This window comes from Malaclemys terrapin, chromosome 10 (genome assembly GCF_027887155.1).
Source record: "Malaclemys terrapin pileata isolate rMalTer1 chromosome 10, rMalTer1.hap1, whole genome shotgun sequence".
NCBI classification, from domain to species: Eukaryota; Metazoa; Chordata; order Testudines; family Emydidae; genus Malaclemys; species Malaclemys terrapin.
In genome coordinates this window covers 64,506,021-64,530,722 of record NC_071514.1, presented here as the reverse complement: position 1 = coordinate 64,530,722, position 24,702 = coordinate 64,506,021, and the positions used below count along the sequence as shown (strand labels likewise).

Genomic DNA, 24,702 nt, shown 5'->3' with positions numbered 1-24,702 from the left:
ACTGATTTGGTTTCGGATGTCCTGGCTTGTTCCACCATCCTGGCTGATGGTGCTGCCCAAGTATGTGAATGTTTCTACATTGGTGAGAACATAATCCTCTATCCATACTGGTGATGGCGAGGCAATATTAAAGGTCATGATATCTGTCTTATTGTGGTTGATTTTCAGTCCAATTTGCTGCCTGAACGCGTTGAGTCAAGTTGTTTTTTCTTGTATATGGTGTTGGGTATGTGATAGAGGAGTGATATCATCTGCAAAGTCCAGGTCTTCAAGGGATGAGAAGAGTGTCCATTTAATGCTTCTTGGCGTGTCTTCTGTTGTACGCCACATTACCCAGTCGGTGGCAATGTTGAAGAGGATTGCAGACATGACAGACCCCTGACAGACTCCTGTTTTGACTTCAAAACTGAGCTCACTGTGATCAGCACTGCATATAACGTTGAAATAGAAGCTTGTGATGATGTTGATTATACAGAAAGGAATTCCATATGGCCGCAGAATGCGCCATAGGATGGTCCCGTGAATGCGATCAAAAGCCTTCTCAAAGTCTATGAAATTTATGTAGCGTGGCTGTTGCCATTCTAAACACTGTTCTGTTATGTTTCGTACAGTGAAGACTTGGTCTGTGCATCCACACCCTTTCTGAAAACCGGCTTGCTCTTTTCTGAGAATGCTATAAAAAAACAGAGTGGACACTCTTAATTCAGTTCAAACCTGTTTTATATTGATGTAGCTCAATAAGGAACTGATTTGAGATAAATCAAAATAACTAGGTTTAAATTAAGCTAAGAGTTTCCACATAGGAGCTGGCATCGGTTTCACCAAAATCACATCCTTAATTATGTTTTGAATATAGACAAGGACTTGGTCAGTATTACATAAATGCCCAGCATAATGTTAAGGGCCCTCTGCTGTTATAGGTGCCATTGTCAGACATAATGTTAAAATAGAATTATTGACCACTACTGGTAATAAGATACCATAGCACTTTTCACAAGTGTATGGGCCCTGGTTTACTAGCCAAATTCCAACTCAAGTAATTACATTTTACTTACCCAGTTGTTTCAGCCCTAAGCTGTTGTGCATTGTTGTGTACTGTTAAACAGAAGCTAAATTCCTTCCCAGAGTGGCTGCTTTAGTCATGGGTATTTAAATTCCTAAATATTCTTTACCTACCTCACAGTGAAATGTGCTATAAAAGTGCACCACATTATTTTATTATTAACGCCTTTGACAACAGTTCTGATAATCACATAGCATTTGAAAGACTCTCAGATTCCGATGCCAGAAGGTGATCAGATAAAGTAAAAGGAATTGGAATAACCCACTATAAACTTGCAATATAATATAAAAGCTCCTAACAATTTCTAATCTCTCTTTCTCCCCAAGCCCCATCTCATCCTATTGGCTAGTACTAGAGAAGAAGTGCTTGTGATAACTAGGAGCACAGAATGGCCTCAAGAACCAAATGTATATATGTTCTTAAGGACAACGTTATAGTAAAGTTGCTGGAAAGGGAACCAAGGTGTAATCGTTTGGCTGTTCCAAACAAGGAAGCAACATCTAAACAAATAAATATTGTTGCTGAGCCTTTACTGATGAAGCAGCCGGGTCAGAAAGTCAGTGAGACCGCAATCAGTACTCACCCCCAGGTGAAAGGGGATACGACTGTCAACAAACAAACCTCCTGCTGTCAATCAGTGACTCCTTCAAGCCAATCAGCAAGAGAGGGAGGCGGACTTGGGTGGGCGGTCTGCGTTGGCGGCAGCAGTGCTGAAAGTGATGCTGGGGGACCCACAGTGCCATAAACAGCTGAGACGCAGCATGCAGCGGAGACAGGAGGTGGGGGGAAGGAGGAGGAGGGGTAAGGGACGGGGGATTCCTGCTGAGGAGGCTGGCGGCTGGTGGACTCGCTGACTACAGGCAAGTGCTAACAACAACAAGAGCGAGCCTGCGCCTTTATTTCCCAAAGTTTGCAGCCGGGAGGACGAGAGAGCAAGCGGCAGGACTGCAGCAGCCAGGGGGAAATGCCTCTGAAGAAGCTTCCTCCAAAGGCTGGGCTGCGGCAGTGCCTCTGAAGCCAAATCTGGCCACGTTCTTGCACTGGAATTAGGGGGAGTGGATCAAGCGGATCTCTTCGGGGATTTGCCATTCCTGCTCCCCTTGCGGACCGTGGAAGGATCCCCTCCTCCCCTCTCGGTCTGGAATTATTAGCACTCATTCTGGGTTTCTTATTTTACCCTCTGTCTGAAGCTGCGTTGTGTACTGGCCCCCTGTACAGCTGAGCGCCCGCCGCCACGCAGCGCCTTCCGCTAATTTGCGCGGCCACCCTCTGCTGCTGGTTCTGCACAGCTGGGCACCCGCGCCAGCTGTTTCTGCACCTCTGCAGGCCAGCAGCCGGCCCCGGCCTCTGGAGAGCCGCGGCAGTTCTACTGAGCACAGCTGTATGCCCGCCGCAGTTTCCGCACATCTGGATTCGCTGGAATCTTGGGCCTTCCATGCGCTTCTGGTGCTGCCCTATATGTTTTACGTGGGCTTGTTCTTTGTCAATGTGCTGATTCTCTACTATGCCTTCCTGATGGAGTATATCGTCCTCAATGTAGGGATCGTGTTCCTGCCTGAAGATATGGACCAGGCTCTGGTGGATTTGGGGGTGCTGTCAGACCCTGGCTCGGTGCTCTATGACACGGACAGCGAGCTGGATGTGTTTGATGGGTATTTGGAATAACAAGCAAAAAGCGTGCAGAAAGTGACTAGGGAATAACCCCCCCCTCCCCACCCCGCGCCAAGAATTGGAGGGCTTGTGTTGCTCTTGGTGGCCATGGCTAAGGGATCACCAGAGCCCTGTGCTGTCCTTGCATCTGATTTCACTCAGCGCGGCATCGTATGTTCAAAATGGCCCCACCGGTGCAAGTGTCAGTGGGGGCTGCTGCCTCTCGCTGAGGTGCCCAGGATCTTCTGCTGCTCGTGGGATGGGAACTGGAGGCTGCGGCGGAGGCCCTGGTGGGGAGCTGGAGACAGACAGAGGGGGCACTGCCGGGCTCCAAAGCGCTGTAAGTCATTTCTTCCAGCTTGGTCAGTATCATCATCATCATAAGTTGCAGAACCGGAAGTTTAGGGGATCTGTCCCCAGCCCCCTTCACCCAACGTACCATTCTGTTTAGATGGAGGCTTAACATAGTTCCAGAAACAGCCCCCTCCCCATAACCGCTGGCCTGGCACATGTGGATAGGTATAGGCTAATTTTTTTGCTCATGTTCATGTAAATAAGCATGAGGTTGGGAGGAGGGCGCGATTTCGGGAGTGCAGCGTTTGCTCCGCTGGCGTTGTATTTATACTACTCAAGGACAGATTTCCATTTGTTCCCGGTGCAAAGTCTGGCGTACACTGCTGCCTGCAGGGAGTCCGAAAGGAAGGACGAGTAGGTTCTGCGAGGAGTTTACACTCCGATTCGACTGAGAGCGGGACGTAGATTAGAAAACAGAGAGAGCGTTTGAAAATTAAATCCTCCATCCCATGTGTGATGACCTGGGGACCTTCCCACACTACATAGATACTGTATGGTAGTGTCTGTAACTGTGCACCACGCGTGGGGATGAGATACTGCCGTCATCTGCAAGCGTGTGCACCCAACCCTAGCGACTTGAACTGAGGACAGAATTTGGCTGTGTCTAGATGCCTGATCTCTGTGTTGCTTCAGAACAGATCGGTTGACGCTAAACTCGGGGTTCACACTGAGCCGCCGGGCGTTCCTTTGGCAGCATGTCGTGTAATTGACATAATTCAAATACAAATACACTCCTTTAATCAGATTTCCGAATGCAGCATTTAGTTGTTTGATTCCTGCAGACTCTTCCAGTTTAACAGAGCAGCTTGTTTAGTTCACTGACAAGGGAATACAGAATTGCAAAAGCTGGTTCTCGTCTCAGTACTGGTGCCCCCCACTAACTGGTATATATAATATTGTCCTTAAAGGACTTATTTTTAGGTGCTGAACCCCTGAAGGGCCTATTGACTCAATTAGACTCAACAACTGTGATGATCAAGCCCCTAAAACTGCCTGGGCTCTGGCCACAACTTCTAACTCTGGCCTCCAAAGGCCATAGCAGTCAATTAAAAACTCAGAAATTCTAGTTGGGGCAGCATAAATGTTTTGAATCAGTACCCTTCTTTTAAAAAGCCTGTTTGTATTCATCTTGGATAAATGTGAAACCTACACAATTAACTGTTATTTACAACTAATATATGATTTCATATTAATCAGCCATGCAGTGTTTTAGGGGAGGTAAATCATTTAGTCAATTTATTGTAGTACTTGTGATTTATTCTAAACAATTGAAAATGCAGTAAGGACAATTATGAAAGGTGCAGCATTTTTAAAAATATCGAAAAGTGATTCATTAAGAAACTCAGTCTTTTTAATCAGGAGTCCATGTGTGTAGTCAAGTCAGCCAAACTTCTTATATTAATGAAAACAAACTTTAAAATGCAAACTTATTACCAAACGTACTAGCAGGATTTTGATCTAAACAATAGCAAATGTAAATATATAAAAAAAAATCAGCATCTTTGTAGAAATATCAGTTGAGTTTCTGTAGCATTGACAAAGATGAAAAGGGGAAACTGCAACAGAATTTTTGAGGGGGGGAAGTTACAGTCATAATAGTAGCCATGAAGGTATTCTATACAAAATTCCCTATAAAACCAGGTTTCTCTAAACAATTTACAAATATTAAAAACTACCTTTCATTATGTCTTTGTCCCTGACCAAAGAAGAAATTAATTTTGCCTGGTGCAAGACTGAGCAATGAGTTCTGTATCATCTTCAGCTGTAATCTGATTATATTAGGGAAGCAGAATTGGGCCTGGTCCAGACCTGGACAGGAGACTTGCATGGAAAAGTGCAGGAAGTGTTAGTGGTTCAGTGAATAGCATACTTTTTGCTGAGTCAGTACAGAAGAAATAGTGCTAGTGGCCATCCATAATAAAGGGCTCAGTCCTGGTAAGTGCTCAGCTCTCTCCATCTTCCGCTAATGTCAATAGGAGGCGATCCAAAAAAGATCCCACACATTTTATTTTTGCTAGTTGTATTCTGACCCAGGCTCAGTTTGTGGAATTATATGTTGCCATTCTATAATCCCCCTGAAGTTTACGGTTAGGGTGACCAGACAGCAAGTATGAAAAATCAGGACAGGGGATGGGGGGTAATAGGAGTCTATATAAGAAAAAGACACAAAAATCGGGACTGTCCCTATAAAATTGGGACATCTGGTCACCCTATTTACAGTGGAGAAATTGTTCTTCATTTCCTTTCCAAGAAGCCGTGCAGTGTTGCAGGAGCTGACTTTCAGTCCCCATCATTGGCAGCATTTAAGTGATGGATGAGTAACCCCTTTGTATACAGGGTAAAATTCTCTCCCCAGATATTTGTACATAACTCCCACCAAAGCCAAGATAAGTTTTTCATACAGAACAGACTGTCAACAGTCTAGAAGGTGCGTTGGGATCTTCCAGGAGGATGGATACTATGTAAAATGAAAATTGGTGTTATATAATCATAGTATCTCCTCTGCTTCATAAACGGGTTTGCAAAACCTGTCTGAATGCACTACGGGGAATAAAGGAAAAAAAGGCAACTAGCTTGCTGTTGCTCCTGCAGAAACCCCTCTGCATGTACTCAGAGCATCACCTATGGGAAATTCTGTATAAGACAGTGCTGCTTATCTTACCATGCTGTGAAAAAAACACACGCATGAATGAGGCGGAAGGGTGATTTCCTAGGAGGGATGACACAGGGAATTCTGAGCTCTACCTGGATCTCAAGTTACCCTGGGAGAGCCATAGGTGTAGGGAGCCAGTCCTCCTGCCTCGGCCCAGAAGCATGTGGCACTGAACAAGTCACAGAAAACTCAGTGAGGTGGGTCACAGAGTTGCTATCAGAATTGACCAGTACATAGGCATTACTTTTTCCATTAAACATAAAATCATAACTTGGTCCCAATCCTGATCCTATTGAAGTGCATGGGAGTTTAATCAAGGTTTTCTGTGGGGCCAGGAACAGGCCCATTATGATTAACATATTATATTCTGGTTTTATGTTTTCATCCTTCTGCATCTTGCAAAACCACCTTTAAGGATTTCCCCTATTTTCTTTTCAATCCCTCCCGTCGGCAGCACCATCTTCCTATGCATGGAAGAGTTTGTCAGATTGCTGCCAAAGCCCATCACAATCATTGCTTAATTGTTCTTTGAGTTCAACATTGAGGTACATGAAGAACACTGCTCTTCCTCGTAGTTTAAGCCTCTCTAGCAAATGTTCCAGTCCAGAGATTTTTCTCTTAATTAATGGGCTTTTTACAAAAACAGTTTGTCATCTCGCTTTTTTCCCTGCATTTTCCATATTGTTATGTTTGTAGAGAGGAAAAAGTAAGGGCTGTATTAGATGGACTAGTGGTAACAAAGTGCAGTGTATATAAAAAGCTTGGCAGTCTTCCTTTCTTTCCATCATCATTCTGTTCTTGTATAGATAAAAAGGAACCAGTTAGTGGCCAGTACTCATTTAAAATGATGTCTTATGGAAAGTCTAGTTTTCCAATTGTATATCCTTGTCTAGACAGGAGAAAATCTCTGTATACCGCACTTGGTCAGGACACATGCTTTCTAGCGATGTTTTCAGCTAAATTATGGGGGATAGTAAAGTGCTGCTTAATCAGGACATTGTTAGTATAAATTCCACTTAATGGAGATGAATTTAGCCTGTGCCAAGTGGTTAAATGGTGTTTAACATGGTGTGGCATTCTAAATCCGGGTCATTTAATACAGAAGTATAAAATAGAGATAAATGCTAAATTACTTCATTATTTTAAAATCTGTAATATTTTATTTAAATTTAAGTGTTTCTAGATTTTGTTCTCCATTGGGACAATAGTCTTAAGGCTTTCCAGTTAAAGGCCTAATGATGCAGCCAATATTCATGCAAAACTCCGATTAGCTTCAGAAGAAGTGTAATGGGGTTCCTTCACCGCTCACCGTGCCTCTCCCTTGCCATCCTGGGGGTCAGCTCTGCCAAGTGCTTCACCCTCCTCAGCAATCTCTATCCACCTTCTTCTCTGCAGCCTGTCTCTCCCTCTTGTGGTGGCAGCTTCCTGTTTGTGGCTTGGCCCTCCAGCCAGGTCACTAAAGTTCCTCCCCTTCCGATAAAGTCATAGCCCTTCCGGATCAGCTGTCCAGCTGACATCTCCAACTCCCTGTGTCAGGGGAACCAAGGCCCACCCTCTGCCCTGGGTTCTGGCCCAGGGACCCTATAACATGCAGCCAAGGCCTGTACTGTCCTAGCCCTTGCTGCGGTTTCCCTGGGCTTCTTCCTACATAACTGGCTCCCCTCTCTCTTGGGGTTTGCCAACACATTCTCCCTCCTCTAAGGGGGCGACTACGGTCTCCTTGCTACTTGCAGCTCCCGGGCTTTTTAAAGGCTCCTCCTGTTCCTGCTCAGCTGCGACTGCCTCTAATTAGTGGCCTCCTTGTAGCCTATATCTCTCCCCTACTGGACACTTAATTGGTCTGTTAGGCTTGCCTGGCCTAATTTACCCTCTCAAGGGCTGATGGTACAAATACACCCTATCCCAGGGAGTTACAGACTTGTATGGATTGCAGAAGTGGGGCCTTACAGGAGTCTATTATACTTGATTTATTTGGAGAACCCTGCCTTTTCTATATCCTCCCATGTAGATGGCAGGGTTTGGGAGTTACAGCACCAAACACCTTGAAAAAGCTTCCTGTCCTATTTAAATAGAATGTATATTTTAAGAATTCTGCCTACGTAAACTGAATTGCAACTGCAATTGCTCGGTGTCATCTGTTATTTTAGGTTGAGAGTTCTGGGCTCTGTGATGTACTTGAAGTCTACTGGAATGTGATTGTGTAACTGCTCTTCTCTTTGTACCTCCCTGAAAATTAGATGTGACTCATCATGAGGTTATCAAAGTCAGCAAAAATATTTAATAGAAAAATAATTTAATACTTTTTATATACTAAAATTTTCTTATTATGCTGGTATTGTATCAATGGATTATTGTTAATTCCTTTTTATGAGCAAAGTCCTGCATTCAAAAATCTGTAATGCAACATTTTAGTTGCATGCCAGTATTTAAATCCCAAATCAGGGTCAAAGGAATAGCTCAGTTTGCTCGTACTTCAATTTAGGATTACAAATGTTAGCTCTCTTTAATCATTAGCACTAAACATTACATTTCTGAAAGCCAAGAGATTTCTGATTATTTGCACACAGCTGTATATATTGAAAGCTTGTTATAATGTCATTAGTTTAGCGCAGAGGATAAGGCCTCTGGGTTCTATTCCACATTCTGCCATGGACTCTGCCCCATCTGTAAATGGGACTGCCTTTGCAAATTATTTTGAGATCCTTTAAATAGCAGTACCGCACACGCGTGCGCGCACACACACACACACACACACACACAGCCTACAAAAATAAGTGCTCTGTTTATATGAGACAATGTGGTCCAGTGGACAAGGCATTGCATAGGGAATTAGGAGAGATAGGCTCTTGTCTCTGCCCCGACCTACTGTATGAACATGGTCACTTCACTTACTTGGGCCTGAATTTCCCCTAACTGTAAAACAGGCATGACAGGTGAGCGAGTGGGGCAGGAGGGTGTAACCATTTCCACCGACAGCATCAGAACTCTTCTCTCTTTGGTTCCTGTCGATCAGCTCAGCAGCATCAGTGGGGCCGAAGGAAGCCTTTCCCCCGCTTTCTGGCTTGTATCAGCTTCAAAGCTTCATTCATCTTTACACATTTTTGCTTTATGTCATTCTTCACCACGTCTGTCCAGTGGATTCTTGATCTTCCTCTCTTTCTAGTTCCTCGCTCACTCTGGTACATATAGCTGCGTGTGATAACCTTTCCAGGTCCATTCTTGACACGGGTCTGATCCATCACAGTCATCTTTCCTGAAGCGCCCGTAACAGCATTATTTCTTGCCCTAGCCATTTTCTTATCACTTTAATTTTTTATTTTCTGCTATCTTGAATCTTTCAATATTCCTTTTAGCTAATTCATTTGTGCAGTCAATATCTTTAGTCCCTCGGCTTTCCTCATACTCCAGCATTCCAACCCGTACAGCATTATCAGCATGGTAGTTCTCTCATATATACTGATTTTCATTTAAATCAAAATGTCTTTAGCCTTCCAAATCTTGCAGTTTTCTGAATGCTATAGCACCTAATCTGAGTCTTCTTCTTATGTGATCTTCACAATTCTCATTCTTCCATACTAGTTCTCCAAGGTGCACACATCTGCAGACACGGTGAATAGGTAACCAGCCAGACAATGGTCACTTCTCAGGGCGAAGTTTCAAAAGGTTGTGTCTTTGCATGATCGGAGGTGGTAATTTGCTTCCCCTCCGTCCAGGTATCTCCTAGGCACTCCACTTAACTTTGTTTGTCTGACACATTGTTTAAAAGAGTCCTCTGAAGGTCATAACACTTCCCACGGTTTACCTTTGTCCTCAGAGAAATTACATACAACCCCACACTAATACATAAACTTTGCATTTTTCATACAAAATGGACACCAAAGATACTTAAACTTAATTTAACAAGGTTTGTGCAGGATATTACAGAAAATTGCCATATCTGTCACACTCTAGTCTAATTGGCATTTTCTACCATCAGTGGTAACAGCAGGCTTTAAGAGCAATAGTTGAGAATTTTAGAGCCATGTAAGTGATTTGGAGGCCCAATTCCCATTATAATTAATTATAATGAAAGGGAATTAGGCGTTCAGATCCCTTAGTTAGCTTTGAAAATCTTAGCCAAAATATAGTCCATATAGAGATCCTGTTCATTCCAGCTCAAGCTACTAGGAATTCTGCCCTAGGTAGAACCTGAAGACAAAGTCTTGGCTAACTGAACTGGACTGATCCCTCAAGGACAGTAGCTACAGCCTGTCAAACATCTCCATGCACTGGTTTGACAGCTGGCCCCAAGAGATTTTCTAGAAAGAGCACATTTCGTTGCATATTGCAGGAATGGAGGCAGATGTTTTATGAGCTTTCCAAAAGTTACTGTTAATGCAAGTCAAAGGCAAATGAGGCAGAGGAAATAAATGGAGATTGAGTTTAGGATCAAAAATGCTTGAGCCCTGAGCGTTTTCATCTATTAAAAGCACCGGAGCACAAGTAATTTTAAAAGCAAATTTATTTAAGGAATTTTCACATTTATTGTGTTAGAGTCCTTTGCTAAGCAAATATACTCTAAGTCACCAGCTCGCTTTCATGAGAGGGGACAAGGGCCATTTAGCATGGTATAATATCCATATTGTCAAAGGAAGAAAGGAATGAATCCAGTTTAACCCTTCACATAAAAAGGCCTCATTTCTTTTGGAGAAGGGACTATATTAATATTCCCTTTCAGATGGCAACCAATAGTTCTAAACTAGAAGAAGCAAGTCATGTGTTTACAGACACTTAGCCTGTTGATTTTGGGCAGCTTGGATCTCTTGCCTCTACCGCAGAGGTGGACAAACTATGGCCCACAGGCCACATTCGGCCCACGGGACCTTCCTGCCCGGCCCCTGAGCTACTAGCCCGGGAGGCTAGCCCCCAGCCCCTTCCCCACTGCTCCCCTTCCCCCACAGCCTCAGCTCGCCCCGCCACCGGCACAATGCTCTGGGCGGCGGGGCTGCGAGCTCCTGGGGCGGCGCAGCTGCAGAGCCTGGCCTGACCCGGTGCTCTGTGCTGAGTGGTGCATGGCTGTAGCGCCACCAGCCACTGGTGCTCCAGGGAGCGCGGTAAGGGGGCAGGGAGTGGGGGGTGGATAGAGGGCAGGGTGTTCAGGGTGGTGATCAGGGGGCGGGGGGTGGATAGGGGTTGGGGCAGTCAGAGGGCGGGGAACAGGGGGGTTGAATGGGGGCAAGGATCGGGAGGGGGCAGTCAGGGGCGAGGGTACTGGGGGCAGTCAGGGGACGGGGGGGGTGGATGGGGCAGGAGTTCCAGGGGGCCGTCAGGGAATGGGGAGGTTGGATGGGGCATGGGCCATCAGGGGGCGAGAAGTGGGGGAGAGGGGGGCAGGTCACGCTCCCCTCCCCTAACCGGCCCTCCATACAATTTCCAAAACCCGATGTGGCCCTCAGGTCAAAAAGTTTGCCCGTGCCTGCTGTGTCGCCACACAAGGGTGTTGAAACTTCATAGCAATGGAGGATTTATTTGGGAAACCCAGAGGCCCAGTCAAGCAAGCACTGCCCAGAGATGGCTACATTTTTGTACAAAAAGAACAGGAATACTTGTGGCACCTTAAAGATTAACAAATTTATTAGAGCATAAGCTTTCGTGGGCTACAGCCCACTCCAAAGAAGTGGGCTGTGGCCCACGAAAGCTTATGCTCTAATAAATTTGTTAGTCTCTAAGGTGCCACAAGTACTCCTGTTCTTTTTGCGGATACAGAATAACACAATTGCTACTCTGAAACCTACATTTTTCTGTTAATCTATGCTAATTATAAGCTCCCTTTCTCCTCACAGGCATGGAAGTTTAGGTATGTTGCCTGCCACCTCCTTTAAAAAAGGCAGCAGTGAGTTTTCCATGGTCTCCTTTGAGGCTATCCAGCTGTCTGCAATGGACAGCCTATTTCCTTTTCATTCTTACGTTTACGTAGAGTATTGTGTTAAACACTAAACAAGCAGTTTAAACAAACTAGCAGTTGTGTTAAGTCTGTAGAGAAACACCGTTCAAGTTTTGGAAATCTGTGGAGATCCTTATCTGGGAATTTCTCTTTTAGCTGATACTGACAGAGAAAAACTGGTCAGAATTTAGCCTTTCAAATTTACAAACCTCGCTCTTCTCACATGGCCAGTTAAGTGCATTTTCCTCTTAAGGTTTTGTTAAGAGATTAACAATTCTGTCAAAGGTCTCAAATAGATCTTAACCAATAGATCATCCCGCCCTCTGGTGAATGTTCAGAGGCTTAAAAATCTGACCATACCAAAATGAAACTGCCAAACTGACAGGAAGAGGCTGCATGGTGGTTTGAACAGAGTAGGCCAGGTACGCCCAATTCTAAACTCTTCTTTTCTTTCAGGGTTATGTCAGGAATTAAAAGGAATACAGTGCCGGATAAAAAATAAAAACACCTATTTCCTCTGCATTGTTATGATCTGGGAGTAACAGCAACTTCAAAGACAGAATTAGCAAAAAGAGCATGACTTTTTTTTTTTTTTTAATATTGGTGTTATGCTTTAGCAACTGAACCATTATATGCCTGCCGATGTTTTTGTAGTGAGTAGGATGGCTGCATTTATAAGATCTAGACAAGATTTGCCCCCTTTTGTTTTCCATCACTAAAGTTTAAATTCAAATTACATTTGAAGGATAGATTATTTTTTAAACAACTGAATAGAGATGCAAGACTTGAATATGCTGGTCAATTGTATCATTCACACACCATTTAATATCTGCCACTATAAATTACTAACTTGGTCTATCAGCCTATAGCTATATTTGAAACATTCATTAGGCAGCCCTCTTGTGTGCTTTGGTAGCCTAACTGCACAGGCTCAAATACATTTTGCTGTTATGTCTAGGCCAACCCACTGGAGTTGCACAAGAGTAAAAAAGAAGAGTTTGCTCCATATATGGCATGCTAAAAAAAAAATCCCTGTATTCTCTATAGTGCAGCAAAAAATTTCAGTTCACCTGGAAAATATTACTAAACAAATATTGACTAATTAAACTCTTTATTAAAACTTATTTCATCTGTTCTTTATCTTGGTTTAAGTAGCAAGGTTATAAAGAGTGTTTGATGAGTGTAATAGGACTTCATCGATCTCGTCAGTAAGGCTACAATTTTGTCATGTAGGTCGTGGAAGTCACGGAATCCATGACTTCCAGAGACCTCCGTGACTTCAGCCCTGGAGCACTGCGGGTAGTGTGGGGACCTTGCAGCTCCCGGCCACTGTGGGTGGCGGCGGTGGGGGGGGGGAACAGACGACACTCTGATTGCAGTTCCTAGGCACTGTGGGCAGTGTGCTCTGTGGGCAGCGGGGACCCGCGCAGCTGCCCCACCTCCGCAGGCAGCATGGAGACCGCGCAGCTGCCCCACCGCTGCAGGTGGTGGGGGACTTCAGAGCCCCAGCAGCGATGGGTACTGGAGCCTTTGCCCGCCCCATTTTGTCACGGACATTTTTAGTACAAGTTATGGATGGGTCACGGGCTTCTGTGAATTTTTCTTTATTACTTGTGACGTGTCCGTGACTTTTACTAAAAATATCTGACAAAATCTTAGCCTTACTCTTCAGTAATGTTTCTCTTTAACTCATTCCTATGGCAGACAAACTCAGTAGAAAAATACCACATTAGACAAAAAACATGCTTCCTAGTACTGCTTTTCCATCTCCTGTGCGTGTGAAATATAGATTCCTTTTAATTGATGATCAGGTGGGTTAAGATTACTTCACAAGAAAATCCTCTCTTCCGAACTCAGCTGGCGATCTCCATGAAGGGAGAAGATTTGTCCCCTAGTGGGTTGCTCTACAGAGTCTATTCTAGCCTAATGGCTAATGTAGCTTCCAGAGTCCTAGGATCTGCCTAGCAGTGGATCCTTCAGCCCCATGCCTGACCTTCTATGCATCCATACACCTTGGCACACAGCCATACAAAGACACCAATCCCCTATAGAGCTGGGCTCCATGCTGTACCATCCCATACAGTTGTTTTGTTTTAAATATCCTTCATCCATCCTATAGTATCTAAGTATCTGACCAGCTCCTTGCATCACTTCCCAAAATCCTGCCTCCAACGGAATCACACCAGGTGAGGGCAGGATTGACCTCTAGCTATGGTAGTGAATCCCCTTTGATACTTTTCTGGCACATTAGCCTAACAAAGGCAGGTTAGGTCAGGAGAAGATAAAGCAAGATTGGCGCATGACTTACTGATGTATTTATTTTTGTCACCAAAACCAGGCAGCTTGTCCTGCAATATTACTGATCCCCATAACAGTTGCTTGGCAGGTCCAGCAATTCTAAAAAAAAGAGAAAGACAAACTGAAATTAGAGGTTCTGTGAAATATAGATAATTGTAATTAAATCATTATTATACAGTCAATGATAATGACAAAATTAATGTATCTGTTTAAGAACATTTACCCTAGAAAGGAGATCAACGTAAGTTCTTAAATAAAGAAAAGGAAGGTAATGAGATCAAGCTTAATATGAGATGAACTGCCTCTTGTACATCATGGCTTGATCACCAGGCCCTTAGGGTCACCCCTTTGTAATGATGATCTGCACTCCATTCCAAGTCACTTTTTAAAAGTCCTTTGTCCCAAGTCCCTTCCCAGGCATTTTATTGTGGGGAGGAAGGCAAATGGAAGGGAACAAAAAGGCTCTAGATTTGGGTATGGTAACTGCTATGTTGGGTTTAGCACTTTTGGGCATCTTGGAGAGATGGGACCTGTACTCTGACTGTCTAGAAGATAGAATCAGGAGCTGAGGTAACTGTGAGCATCCAGGGCCGCCCAGAGGATTCAGGGGGCCTGGGACAAAGCAATTTTGGGGGCCCCTTCCATAAAAAAAGTTGCAATACTATAGTAACATGTATTTGGAAATGTAAAAAATAACCAGTGAAATACAGTCAAAAATTAATTGGTAATAATTTGAAAATACACTAAATACATTATTTAAAAACATTAAATGCTTTAATGGTATGTATACATTTGCAATTACATAATGGGCTGTTGCTGGGTGATAGTGATGGTTGGTGCCAATGGGCTGTCGCTGCCTGGGGGTGGTGCTGCTGTTGGCCAGGGCTGGGTGGGGAGCTGGGCTCTGGGTTGGGGGGTGCCCGACTCACAGGGGCTGGGTTCCGGGGAGATGGGATCAGGGTGATGTCCGGCTCAGAGCTGGGGGTCAGGGCTGTGGGGGGGATGGGGTCAGGGGGGTGTCCGGCTCAGAGGGGCTGGGTTCAGAGCTGGAGGTCAGGGCTGTGGGGGGGATGGGGTCGGGGGGTGCCCGGCTCATAGGGGCTGGGCTCAGAGCTGGGGTTCAGGGCTGTGGGGGAGGATGGGGTCGGGGGGTGCCCGGCTCATAGGGGTGGGCTCGGAGCTGGGGGTCAGGGCTGTGGGGGATAGGGTCGGGGGGTTGCCCAGCCTTGGCTCCTTACCATGCCGCTTACCCCCTCTCCCAGAGCCGCAGCGTGCTGTGTCCAGGAGCGGCCCCGGACAGCGCTGCAGCAATGTGGTGTCTCCAGCAGGGCCTGAATTCCCACTGCTCAGCCGCAGCTCGCAGCCCCGCCCACTTACCAGCAGAGATGCCGGGGGATGGGGGAAGACGGAGTAAGCCTCCGACATACTCATGGGGGCCCCTGCGGGGCCCGGGGCAAATTGCCCCACTTGTCCCCCCCTCTGGGCGGCCCTGTGAGCACCCATTTGCAGGCAGAGATGTTTTGAATCCCTTCCCACGCTGTTCTGGAAAGTTGTATGTAGAGGCCACTGGTGGGCACAGGGAAAGCCAAACACCAGAAGTACCAGGTTTGGTTACAGCCCCATTTCCAGAGCAGAGCTATTATCTCTGGGGACTCCTATTCCCTCAGTCTTGATCAAAGTTAAGCAAATTCTTAGGAGCCAGAGAGAAAAATGAAAGGATGGGATTTTCAAAGAGTCATGCTTGAAAACAGCTGCTCTGTGACAAAACCAACCTACTCTTGCAATATAGACCTAATGGCCCATAAAAGAAAGTTACACACATGAATAGGTTTTTGCATGCAATTGTGAGCAGGGACTTTTCCTAACCTGCAGTACAAATAGAGTCCATATATTATATGAAGTCCAGAATCAACCCCCCCAGAGGCTTGGTTTTATTAAAGAAGAAACAGCAATAAGATAATAAATATTAGCTTAAAGCCTCTCCATCTGCTTGGTGATCCTCTCTCAGTAATGCTTTTCCCACACTATAGACCCTCTCTTCCTAGCAAGCTAATTACCACCCCACTTATACCCAGCTGATGGAAGTCACCTGCTTCAGTGAGTCAACAGAACTCATATAACCCTTTCCCATCAGGATCAACACCTGCTAACAGAATAGGGTTGTTTTAGATAAACATTGCCAGCCTGTTACAACAATGCTACCAGTTACCAATCTTGAGAGGTGGACATAAGGACAATATTTGTTCAGATAACAGTTACTTATATACTAGTGAAGCCAGCAGTATGAGGAGTAGTTATATTGTGTCAGATAAATGCTGGATTATCTCAATCTGCTCGCTTTCTCAATCTCATTGACATCACAAAATCAATACGTTCTGCTAACTGATCTTATGCTTGCAAATTAATGAATCTAGCAGATCAACAATATAGGCATGTTTGACACTGCATTACCTTTGTGGAGTAATATCAAAGTGACAGATGAGTAAGCTATAAATCCTTCTCTCAAGCTTTGAAAAACTACAGTACCTTTCCAATCACAGTCTGAAGAGTTCAGGATGGCATTCATGCATTTTGAATGGCTAATTGATCCATTTAATCCCCACATTATTATGTACAATATGTTGTATTAGAAAAAGGGTTTGCAAATGTATGCTGTAATTTTCTTACACTCATGGACCCTGAAATTTAAAACATGAGATTTCGAAGATGATAAAGCTAAATTCATTTCTGTATCCACATCAGAAAAAAAAAATCCCCAATGTCTAGACAAGAATGTTAAACATACAGTTTAAATGTCACAGTGCTCTTTCTCCAAAATAAGAGAAATACTAAGCAATTGCATTTTTTCACTTTCAGGTTCTTCCCACTGCAGCTTTTGAGCTATGAAAACAATTTATTATAGCAGTTCTATTAGTCTTAAGTTTTATAGAAGCTTGTTTTCATTTAATTTACATTTAATTTGGGGGCCAAATTCAAGTTGATAGTGTTCATAAGGACCTGATCCTGAAATCTCTTATTTCATGGGAGTAGCTCCTTGACATCCATGACATTATTTTTGTGTTGCAGGCTTAGGCCCTGAATTAGCGTTGGTATGTAAAATTATACAGAACCTGAATTTTGTTATCCTCTGTTTATAATGAAAAGGACATTTTTCTGTTATTATTACTATATTTTAAGGAGGCAGACATGTTTTGAGATCACTTAAAAATCGTAGCTAAACACAGTAGTTTATACATCTGCATTTCTAATGTACAGAATGCCTCATTTAGCATATTAGGGAAAAAGCTTCCACAAAAGTGCTGCAGTAATAGTTGTTAGGGTCAGGATAATGTGTCGCCGCAGGATTACACAGCAATTCTCTGGAAAGAGATCCTGATAGCCTGCCAATGTTGGGGTTTCTTTTTAAAAAGGAAATCTGCGGTTGAGGTCTGCAGTACTTAGCCATCCATCATGATGTGCTAATCTAAAGACAATCTGTTAGAGACCAGGATGAGACCTATGTGGGGAGAAGTTACCCCACACCTGCCTAATTTGGGGTTCTTTCACTTTCCTCTGAAGCATCTGGCACAGGCTATTGTGAGACAGGATACTAGACTAGATGGATCTAGGGTCTAATCCATTTTGGCAATTCCTGGGTTCCTAATGTCTAGGACATTCCCAATCCCATGGCCTTTACACATGTGGAGTCCTGTTCCAAATTAGGCAGAGCAGGGATCCAAACCATATCAGTGCTCTATCACCAGGCTATTGACTATGTAGTGTATGTGTGTCTCCCTTCCCCTCACCCCTTGTTTTGACCAGAAATTCCATCCTGAATCTGAGAAACCTTCCCAACAAAAGGTAGGACAAATCTCACCTTTTCCTGTGAAATGTTTTGGTTTTGATGAATCAGCATTTTCCAGTGGCAAAACTATTTAATCCAAACATTCCCACCCCACTCTACTGCCTAACCCCTACTCCTTTGTAGTCTTCCTGTGTCCAGGTATTACTGCAAAAGAATGATGGCTATTTAAGACACAAGGGACAACTGTTAGCTATTATCAAACCCCAGCAGTAATGAATGCTAGGGCGTAAAGAAAGTTTGATTACATGCATGTACAAACACTCATGAACGTTGTCAAAGAAAACTGCTTCAAACAGCAGTGAAAACTATGAACCACAAGGATTTGGCCCACTTTTGCTCAAGCACTTTGGGGCAAGGACTGTCTGACCTTTGTGTATTATACAGTCGTGACGACATTGGCAGCAGCAAACTATTTTTGTCTAAAAAAACCTTTCATTTGTGAATTTACATTGCATCTCAGGAGAGATTTCCAATTCAGTGTAAAATGAGAATAGCACTGTGCTTCTTTTCCCATGAATTTTGGACATGCATAAGCGTTAGATTTATCTGAAGGGCTAATTCAGCCCACTGTTGCATTGACTTCAGTGACAGATTCAGTTCAGACCTTCACTTGTCTTGGAATTTAATTGGCCTTGGTGTCAGTACCAACAGTCTCAACCTTAAAAAAATATAAGTAGCATTGTTCTCAAAACGGTCTAGTTTGGGATTTTTGCATGCCATTCTTCACTACTTAGTGCCTCTAGGGTTAAACAAAAACCACTGGGGAGTCAAGGACTAATGAGCTAGTGTTATTGTAATAATCCGTTTTCTTTCAAATAGGTTTGTTGCACACTTGAAAATATGCAAGGACTGGAATTGTGGAACAAGAAATTGTGGCCTTGAATGTTCAAAACTAAAAGGAATGTACAGGAGACAAAACGGACGAGACAATATGAAGCGGCAGCATCAGAATGTTTCAGCTGTGACTTTTCCCCAGGATTGTTGGATCAGGGTTGTTACACTAACTGCAGTGATTCATATGCAGCACTAGGCCTCCTTAGGACATGGCCTTCATGGACATTTTAAAAAGTGGTCTCTTCATACTTTAAACAAAGCTTTTACTCAGATTTGATAAACTTTTGAATAAACATGTTACCCAAATGGGCAATCCATATTACTGTTTACGAAGTTCAAAGTCACATGTTGAAAACTTTCCTGGCTGTTAGTTCAGCAGGTCAGTTCTGCTGTTGGAATAGAGCCTAAAATCACTGCAAGTTAAATTCAGTTCAGAGCAGTATTACAGAAAGGGATTGTTTTGTAAGGTGTGGGTATTTGTTTTGTTTTGTTTTTAATTTTGTGAGTCTTGTATTAGGGCAGCAAGAGAGAATCCAATATAAATCTGGAGGATTAATTATCTAACAGGATACTTTGCACATTGTTTAAATTCAAGTTCTTATGTACACATGTAAAAGCAATACATTAAAGACTGACCTCGTTCAATTAAAAAGTATGCAAATCAGTTTGCCTGGGGGTCATTCTGTTTTTATTTATACAAAGGAATTTAGTATACTTTCTAGAAATCAAACTTTCCTAAGCCGATTCCATGTTCTATATAGTCTTTAGCTACTAAAACCTAGATTTTATGGAAGACAAAGGTACCTGAAATACAAATAGCAAGTAATTTTGCATTAACTACTTTAAAACAGATAGTTCCTGAACTGAAGTAGCAGGAATGATGCAGATCCTGACTGAAGTGCATTAGCAAAACTGTGAAAGGAAGGTACTTTAGGAAAGGCAGGTGTTACTCCTGCTATGTCTACAGTTCGGACTACAGCAGGGGTAGGCAACCTATGGCACGTGTGCTGAAGGCGGCACGCGAGCTGATTTTCTGTGGCACTCACACTACCCGGGTCCTGGCCACCAGTACGAGGAGCTCTGCATTTTAATTTAATTTTAAATGAAGCTTCATAAACATTTTAAAAACCTTATTTACTTTACATACAACAATAGTTTAGTTATATATTATAGACTTACAGAAAGAGACCTTCTAAAAACATTAAAATGTATTCCTGGCACACAAAACCTTAAATTAAAGTGAATAAATTAAGCCTTGGCACACCACTTCTGAAAGGTTGCCAACCCCTGGACTACAGGGATGTGAACTGCAAGATGCACTAGCATGCTGTGCTATAGCTCCCCCATTTGGACACTGCTTGTGCGAATTAAAAGGTACATCATTTGGGTTAATTTAGGGCTTGTCTACATGACCCTGCAGTGTGGACTACAGGGGCATGAGTTGCAGCTCACACTAAACTGTTGCACCATAACTGCCCCATGCAAATCCTGCTAGTGCAAACTACAAGGTACGTAGTTCACGTTAACATAGTCCCCTTTCCAATAGGACCACCTTAATGTGAACTAGCTAGTGCATGCTGCAATTCACACCCCTGTAGTGCAAACTGCCACGCCATGCAAACAAGCCCTTTTATTCTAATGAGGACTGAAAGCTGAACAGTTTCATTTCCCCAGAATAAAACTCTGTGGACAGCAAAATCAGCCCCTAAATTAAGTTGCAAAAGCATTGCTACCATAACAGAATTGACCTCTTTTTTTCAGACTTCCTATATGCTATTGCTATTAGAAGTGATAATATTTCTTTCCTCAGCAGACAGCCAAGTGTGCATTTTCTTTGCACCCATCTCAGCCTTTCAAAGCCAGTCAGGACAATGTAGGCTGATACTACAGTTCCCCATGAACCAATCAGCATGCTTGTTGAAAGCAGTTTTTCCTCTGCCCTGGATGCTTGCACTTCCATCACATATTTGAACTCTCCAGCAAAGTGAAGCAATAGGTCACTCCCAGTCCCCAATCTTCTGTGCCATGAACAAAGCTTTCAAGGCTAGTGACTGCTCCTGCATGAGGCAGAGTAAGTCAGACAAGCGACTCAGCATTTCACAGGTGTGGGTCCTTGCTGGGGACAGCCAACATGGTCATAGCAGGGTGACGGAGTGCTGAGCGCAGTGTTCTTTGCTAGACAGTCCCTGACTTGTCAGATCTCAGGCAAATCACTTTGGCCAAAATGTTCAACGGTGGAGACCTTGATTTAGGCAACTACTCCGTATGTAGGCACCGATATAAAGGGGGCCAAATTTTAGAATTGCTGAGCTCCTGCTCAAATGTCCATTCGATGGCAGTCTAAACACAGGATGTATTGAATCAGTTCAGTCTTTGTTCAGGTTTGAGAATGATGTATCTGCTGCTTATGTACCTCCTACTTACCACAAAGAGGTTCCTGCAGTCACTAAAAGCCCTCTGGCAATAAATCTAAGAAATGTATTTTCATGGAACACCAAAGAGGGGGCCGTAGATCTTGACCCCATTCTTGGCAGATAATCCTGACACCACTTTAAGACGCAGTCTCTGGGTCAGTGTTTCATTGACGGCGAAGCAAGGGAAATACCTATTAGCTTAGCTCGTCCATCTTTTTGTCAGTTCATGATTGTTCCCTACAGTGGATTTAGGCCCAGATCTTTAAAGGACTTCAGGCATTGCTCAGCTTTCCATTGGCTGAGGCGATGAAAGTCCTGAGCCTGACATTGCAACTGGGAACCAACAGATAATTGACAGGTTTCAGAGTAGCAGCCGTGTTAGTCTTGCGGATACAGACTAACACGGCTGCTACTCTGAAACCTGTCATTATGCAAGGCACTGCATTTAGCCGTATGGAGTAGAAATCCATCAACTTCATGGATGTTCTTTTAACAGATAATTGAGTAACTTTTAAACAGAACATCAAAACTATTTAGCAAATGAAATAGTTACTGTAAAAAGAATGTGCAATTTTATTAAATTTTAAAAAGTTTACAAAAAAGACACAAATAAATTGCATCTGAGTTTATACAAACTATACATTATCTTTACATGACTCAGACTCATTAAAGAAACATACCAGTGCAGCTAAGAAACGTTTTATACAATCCAGTGTAAAAGCTCTGTAACATTCAGTTATCTCACTAACTGTTTAGTAAGATCTTTCCATAACTTGCTGTGAGAAGGGGTTGCAAAATATGGCCCTAAAATAGTATCCATTGTCCCGTGCCACAACTTTGTTAAGAAAAGACAACTTATAGGGCTGCCACCAACGTGCACTCCAGAACGTCTGCGGATATTGGTGGGAATTTAACATGCAGGAGTTGGCCCAAGACTATAAAACCATTCATGAAGATTAAATGGGGAAGGGCAGCAGGGATAGGTTGTTGTTTTTTTTTCAGAGAGTTTTTCCCGTCCTGCCAGGTGTTAAAATGAAGAAAATGGCTCCTTTTCCAACTACAAACATGATCACCTGGATTCCGTCTCTCCCCGCCCCCAGCCCTGTCTCCCTCTCACCATTACCTCCATTTAGCTGGTCTTCTCCCACCCCCCATCCCCTTTTTTTAAGTTGGTTCAATCCTCCCTTACCCCTTTTCTTTATTTAGTCCTCTCTTTGTCCCCTCTGAAGAGATTCTGGAAACAGAGAAATGTCAGCAGAAAGGCATAAGTTGTTGGAAAGAACTTGAAGGCTCATCTCAAGGTGGGTTGCCTTTAGACAAAGGAATGAGAACATATGAGTGTGTTTCAGAAGTCAGCAGAGACCAGGGTTCTGTGGTTGCTCCTGAGCAGATGACCATCTCACTAACCTTTCAAGTTCAACAGGAAGCTGCATTGCCTCAAGTGTTTTGCACATGGCTGGTATCAGCCAACCAATGTGTGACAATGTGGGAAAGCTATTCCAATGAGAAACATTAGCCCAGATGGGTAACTATGGGCAGCCACCGTGACCTGTCCTAGAATTTGGAGTCTGCAAAGGACTGGTCATCAGATTAAATTAGAGTAGCTTAACCTGGCTGCCTTTGACCTCCAGGGGCTGTTCCAGCAGCCAGGAATAGCTGGAATGCAGCTGTACTTTAGTCCCTACACCCAAGGGAGATGATGGAGTCTCTACACCATTCTGGGTTTCCTCTTACCAAGGGGAAATGTTCAAGTAGCTGATTGAGCTAGTTTTCAGCTACTTTGCAACACCAGAATGAGGTGCAAGAATCTAGCCTTACAATTTTCAGAGTATGTAAAGTCATCTCCAACTTCTCCCATTTAATCTCATTTTTCCCATTTCCAGTCCTTTGCACGGGAAATCATTATGCTTATCCTGACACTTGTCTCTAGAAAACCATAAAATCCCTCCAGTATCATAGGGGCAAACTGAAATAATCGGGAAATCAACGTCTCGCCACTCAATTCAGTAGGATCCGAATTTGGATCATTATATACAGAGGCTAGCAGCTAAATGTGCTGATATACTGAAACTGGCTTGTCTAGCATGCCTTGTTCTTTGAGACTCTGTAAATGTGGTCTATGAAACAATGTGAAGTTGTGATTTCATGTTGAAGTTGTGATTGTTGACCAGTCTGTGTCAACTATCATGTTGGGAAGGGTAAGTGAGAGTTCACAGAACCCTGAATCCAGTTCCTGAACATGAATAGGAGAGAGAATACAGATTCATTTTCAAAATCAAAACTTTCAATTTCAAATTTTTTGCTTCACAAAAGCATTGTGTGTAATTTGACATGTATTTTGTGTTAATGGCCCTCAGGTTTTTCTACAACTTCCCACAGTCAGCTCAAACAAACTTTCCATTCATTCAGATACGTCAGTTTTCAGATCTCATTTAAGAGCAGTTAAAAATCTGATTGCATATTTCCACAGTTATTTTTCAGGATTTCTGTGCAGCAGATTGAACCCTTTTAAATGTCTGTGGATTTCTGTGAAGCTCTTTTGTTAAAAACCATTCACATTTTCTAGCTTTAATTTCACCTTTCCCTGTAATTTTTTCCTTTGTCATCTTATTTAAAGGACTCTACATCAACAATAAGCGAACAACAGATTTGAGTGAAACACCATAAGAAAGCAACATTATCACTGCAGATTTGATTAGTGTAACATTTGACAAAAATGCTGATAAGTGCCACCTGTAAGTTCATAGGATTGGGTAAATATGCCGGGATTTTCATGCCCCTATGTCAGTATGCTCCCATCTTTAGGCTGAGCAATCTTGCTAATGTTCTAAACCCTAATGCTTACAATGGAGATTTGCATATGAAAAACTCCACTAGACTTCGATAGTTCAAACTCACCATGCCATCTGCAGTTTCAGATACAGTGGGCATCACAAAAAGAATCATCTTATCCACAGCTATATGCCACCGTTCCCATAGACTTAATTTCTTCACGCTGTGTGGGAAGTGTGGTTATTATACAGTTTTATATAATGGAAGCACCCCATTTATTTTTAATGGTGACCTCTGTAGCGTGATCTTCTTTATACCTGTGAAGCTTCATCCTACATAACTCTTAATGGCTTGTTCAAGGGGAGCAGAATCGATCCATTTGAATAGCATTTGAATGGACCTGCTTAACTACAGTACGAGCATTTGGACCTCTGCTGTTTTCAACTGTCCTCAGAAGCGCCAATGTAATTTTCCATTCTGTAGCTTTCAGGAAAGCTAGTGTAGTTGCTAGGTTTTTTCCTCATTCATAAAGCAGCAAACAAGATGGGAGCATTCAGTAATAATTTCACCTCTTCTTAATATTACCTGTGAAAATGATGAAAGCACAATATTAGTTCTGTGCCCTTCAGCTTCATCACCAAGGTTCATCTCCATGAAATCAAAAGTATCTTGCTCACACTGGTGTTAGTGACACTGACATCAATAGGGTTGTAATTCTGATTTAATTCAGTGTATGCGAGATCAGAATCAGGCTCTAAAATGGCTTGCAAATTTATTGCCAGGGAACTGGGCAAACAAACTATGGAATTAGAGTCTGCAAACTGCTTACACTTCAGAGTCTTGATTTACAGTCTCTGAAAAAACTAAAAGACACAGTGTCTAATAATAGCATGCAGT

The 24,702-nt window shown here is 43.2% G+C and overlaps 2 protein-coding genes across 7 annotated transcripts in view; one reads left to right on the top strand and one right to left on the bottom strand.

The window, feature by feature from the left end:
* Nucleotides 1-1,851: 1,851 nt before the first annotated feature.
* Nucleotides 1,852-19,283, top strand: DEXI (Dexi homolog). The gene is made up of 2 exons (XM_054042104.1): nt 1,852-3,053; nt 18,605-19,283. The coding sequence occupies exon 1, from the start codon at nt 2,447-2,449 to the stop codon at nt 2,726-2,728; it is 282 nt and encodes a 93-aa protein (XP_053898079.1). The 5' UTR covers nt 1,852-2,446; the 3' UTR covers nt 2,729-3,053; nt 18,605-19,283.
* Nucleotides 19,284-21,569: 2,286 nt separating this feature from the next.
* Nucleotides 21,570-24,702, bottom strand: part of CIITA (class II major histocompatibility complex transactivator) — a 65,724-nt gene continuing 62,591 nt past the window's right edge. For all 6 annotated transcript variants that reach the window (XM_054042076.1, XM_054042078.1, XM_054042077.1 and 3 more), the window contains one exon: nt 21,570-24,390. The gene's annotated coding sequence lies outside the window, so the exon portion shown is untranslated. The remainder of the gene's footprint in view (nt 24,391-24,702) is intronic.

Bases quoted from the DNA above. Each gene is read 5' to 3' on its own strand.
- DEXI (XM_054042104.1), top strand. From the start codon at position 2,447: ATGCCCGCCGCAGTTTCCGCACATCTGGATTCGCTGGAATCTTGGGCC.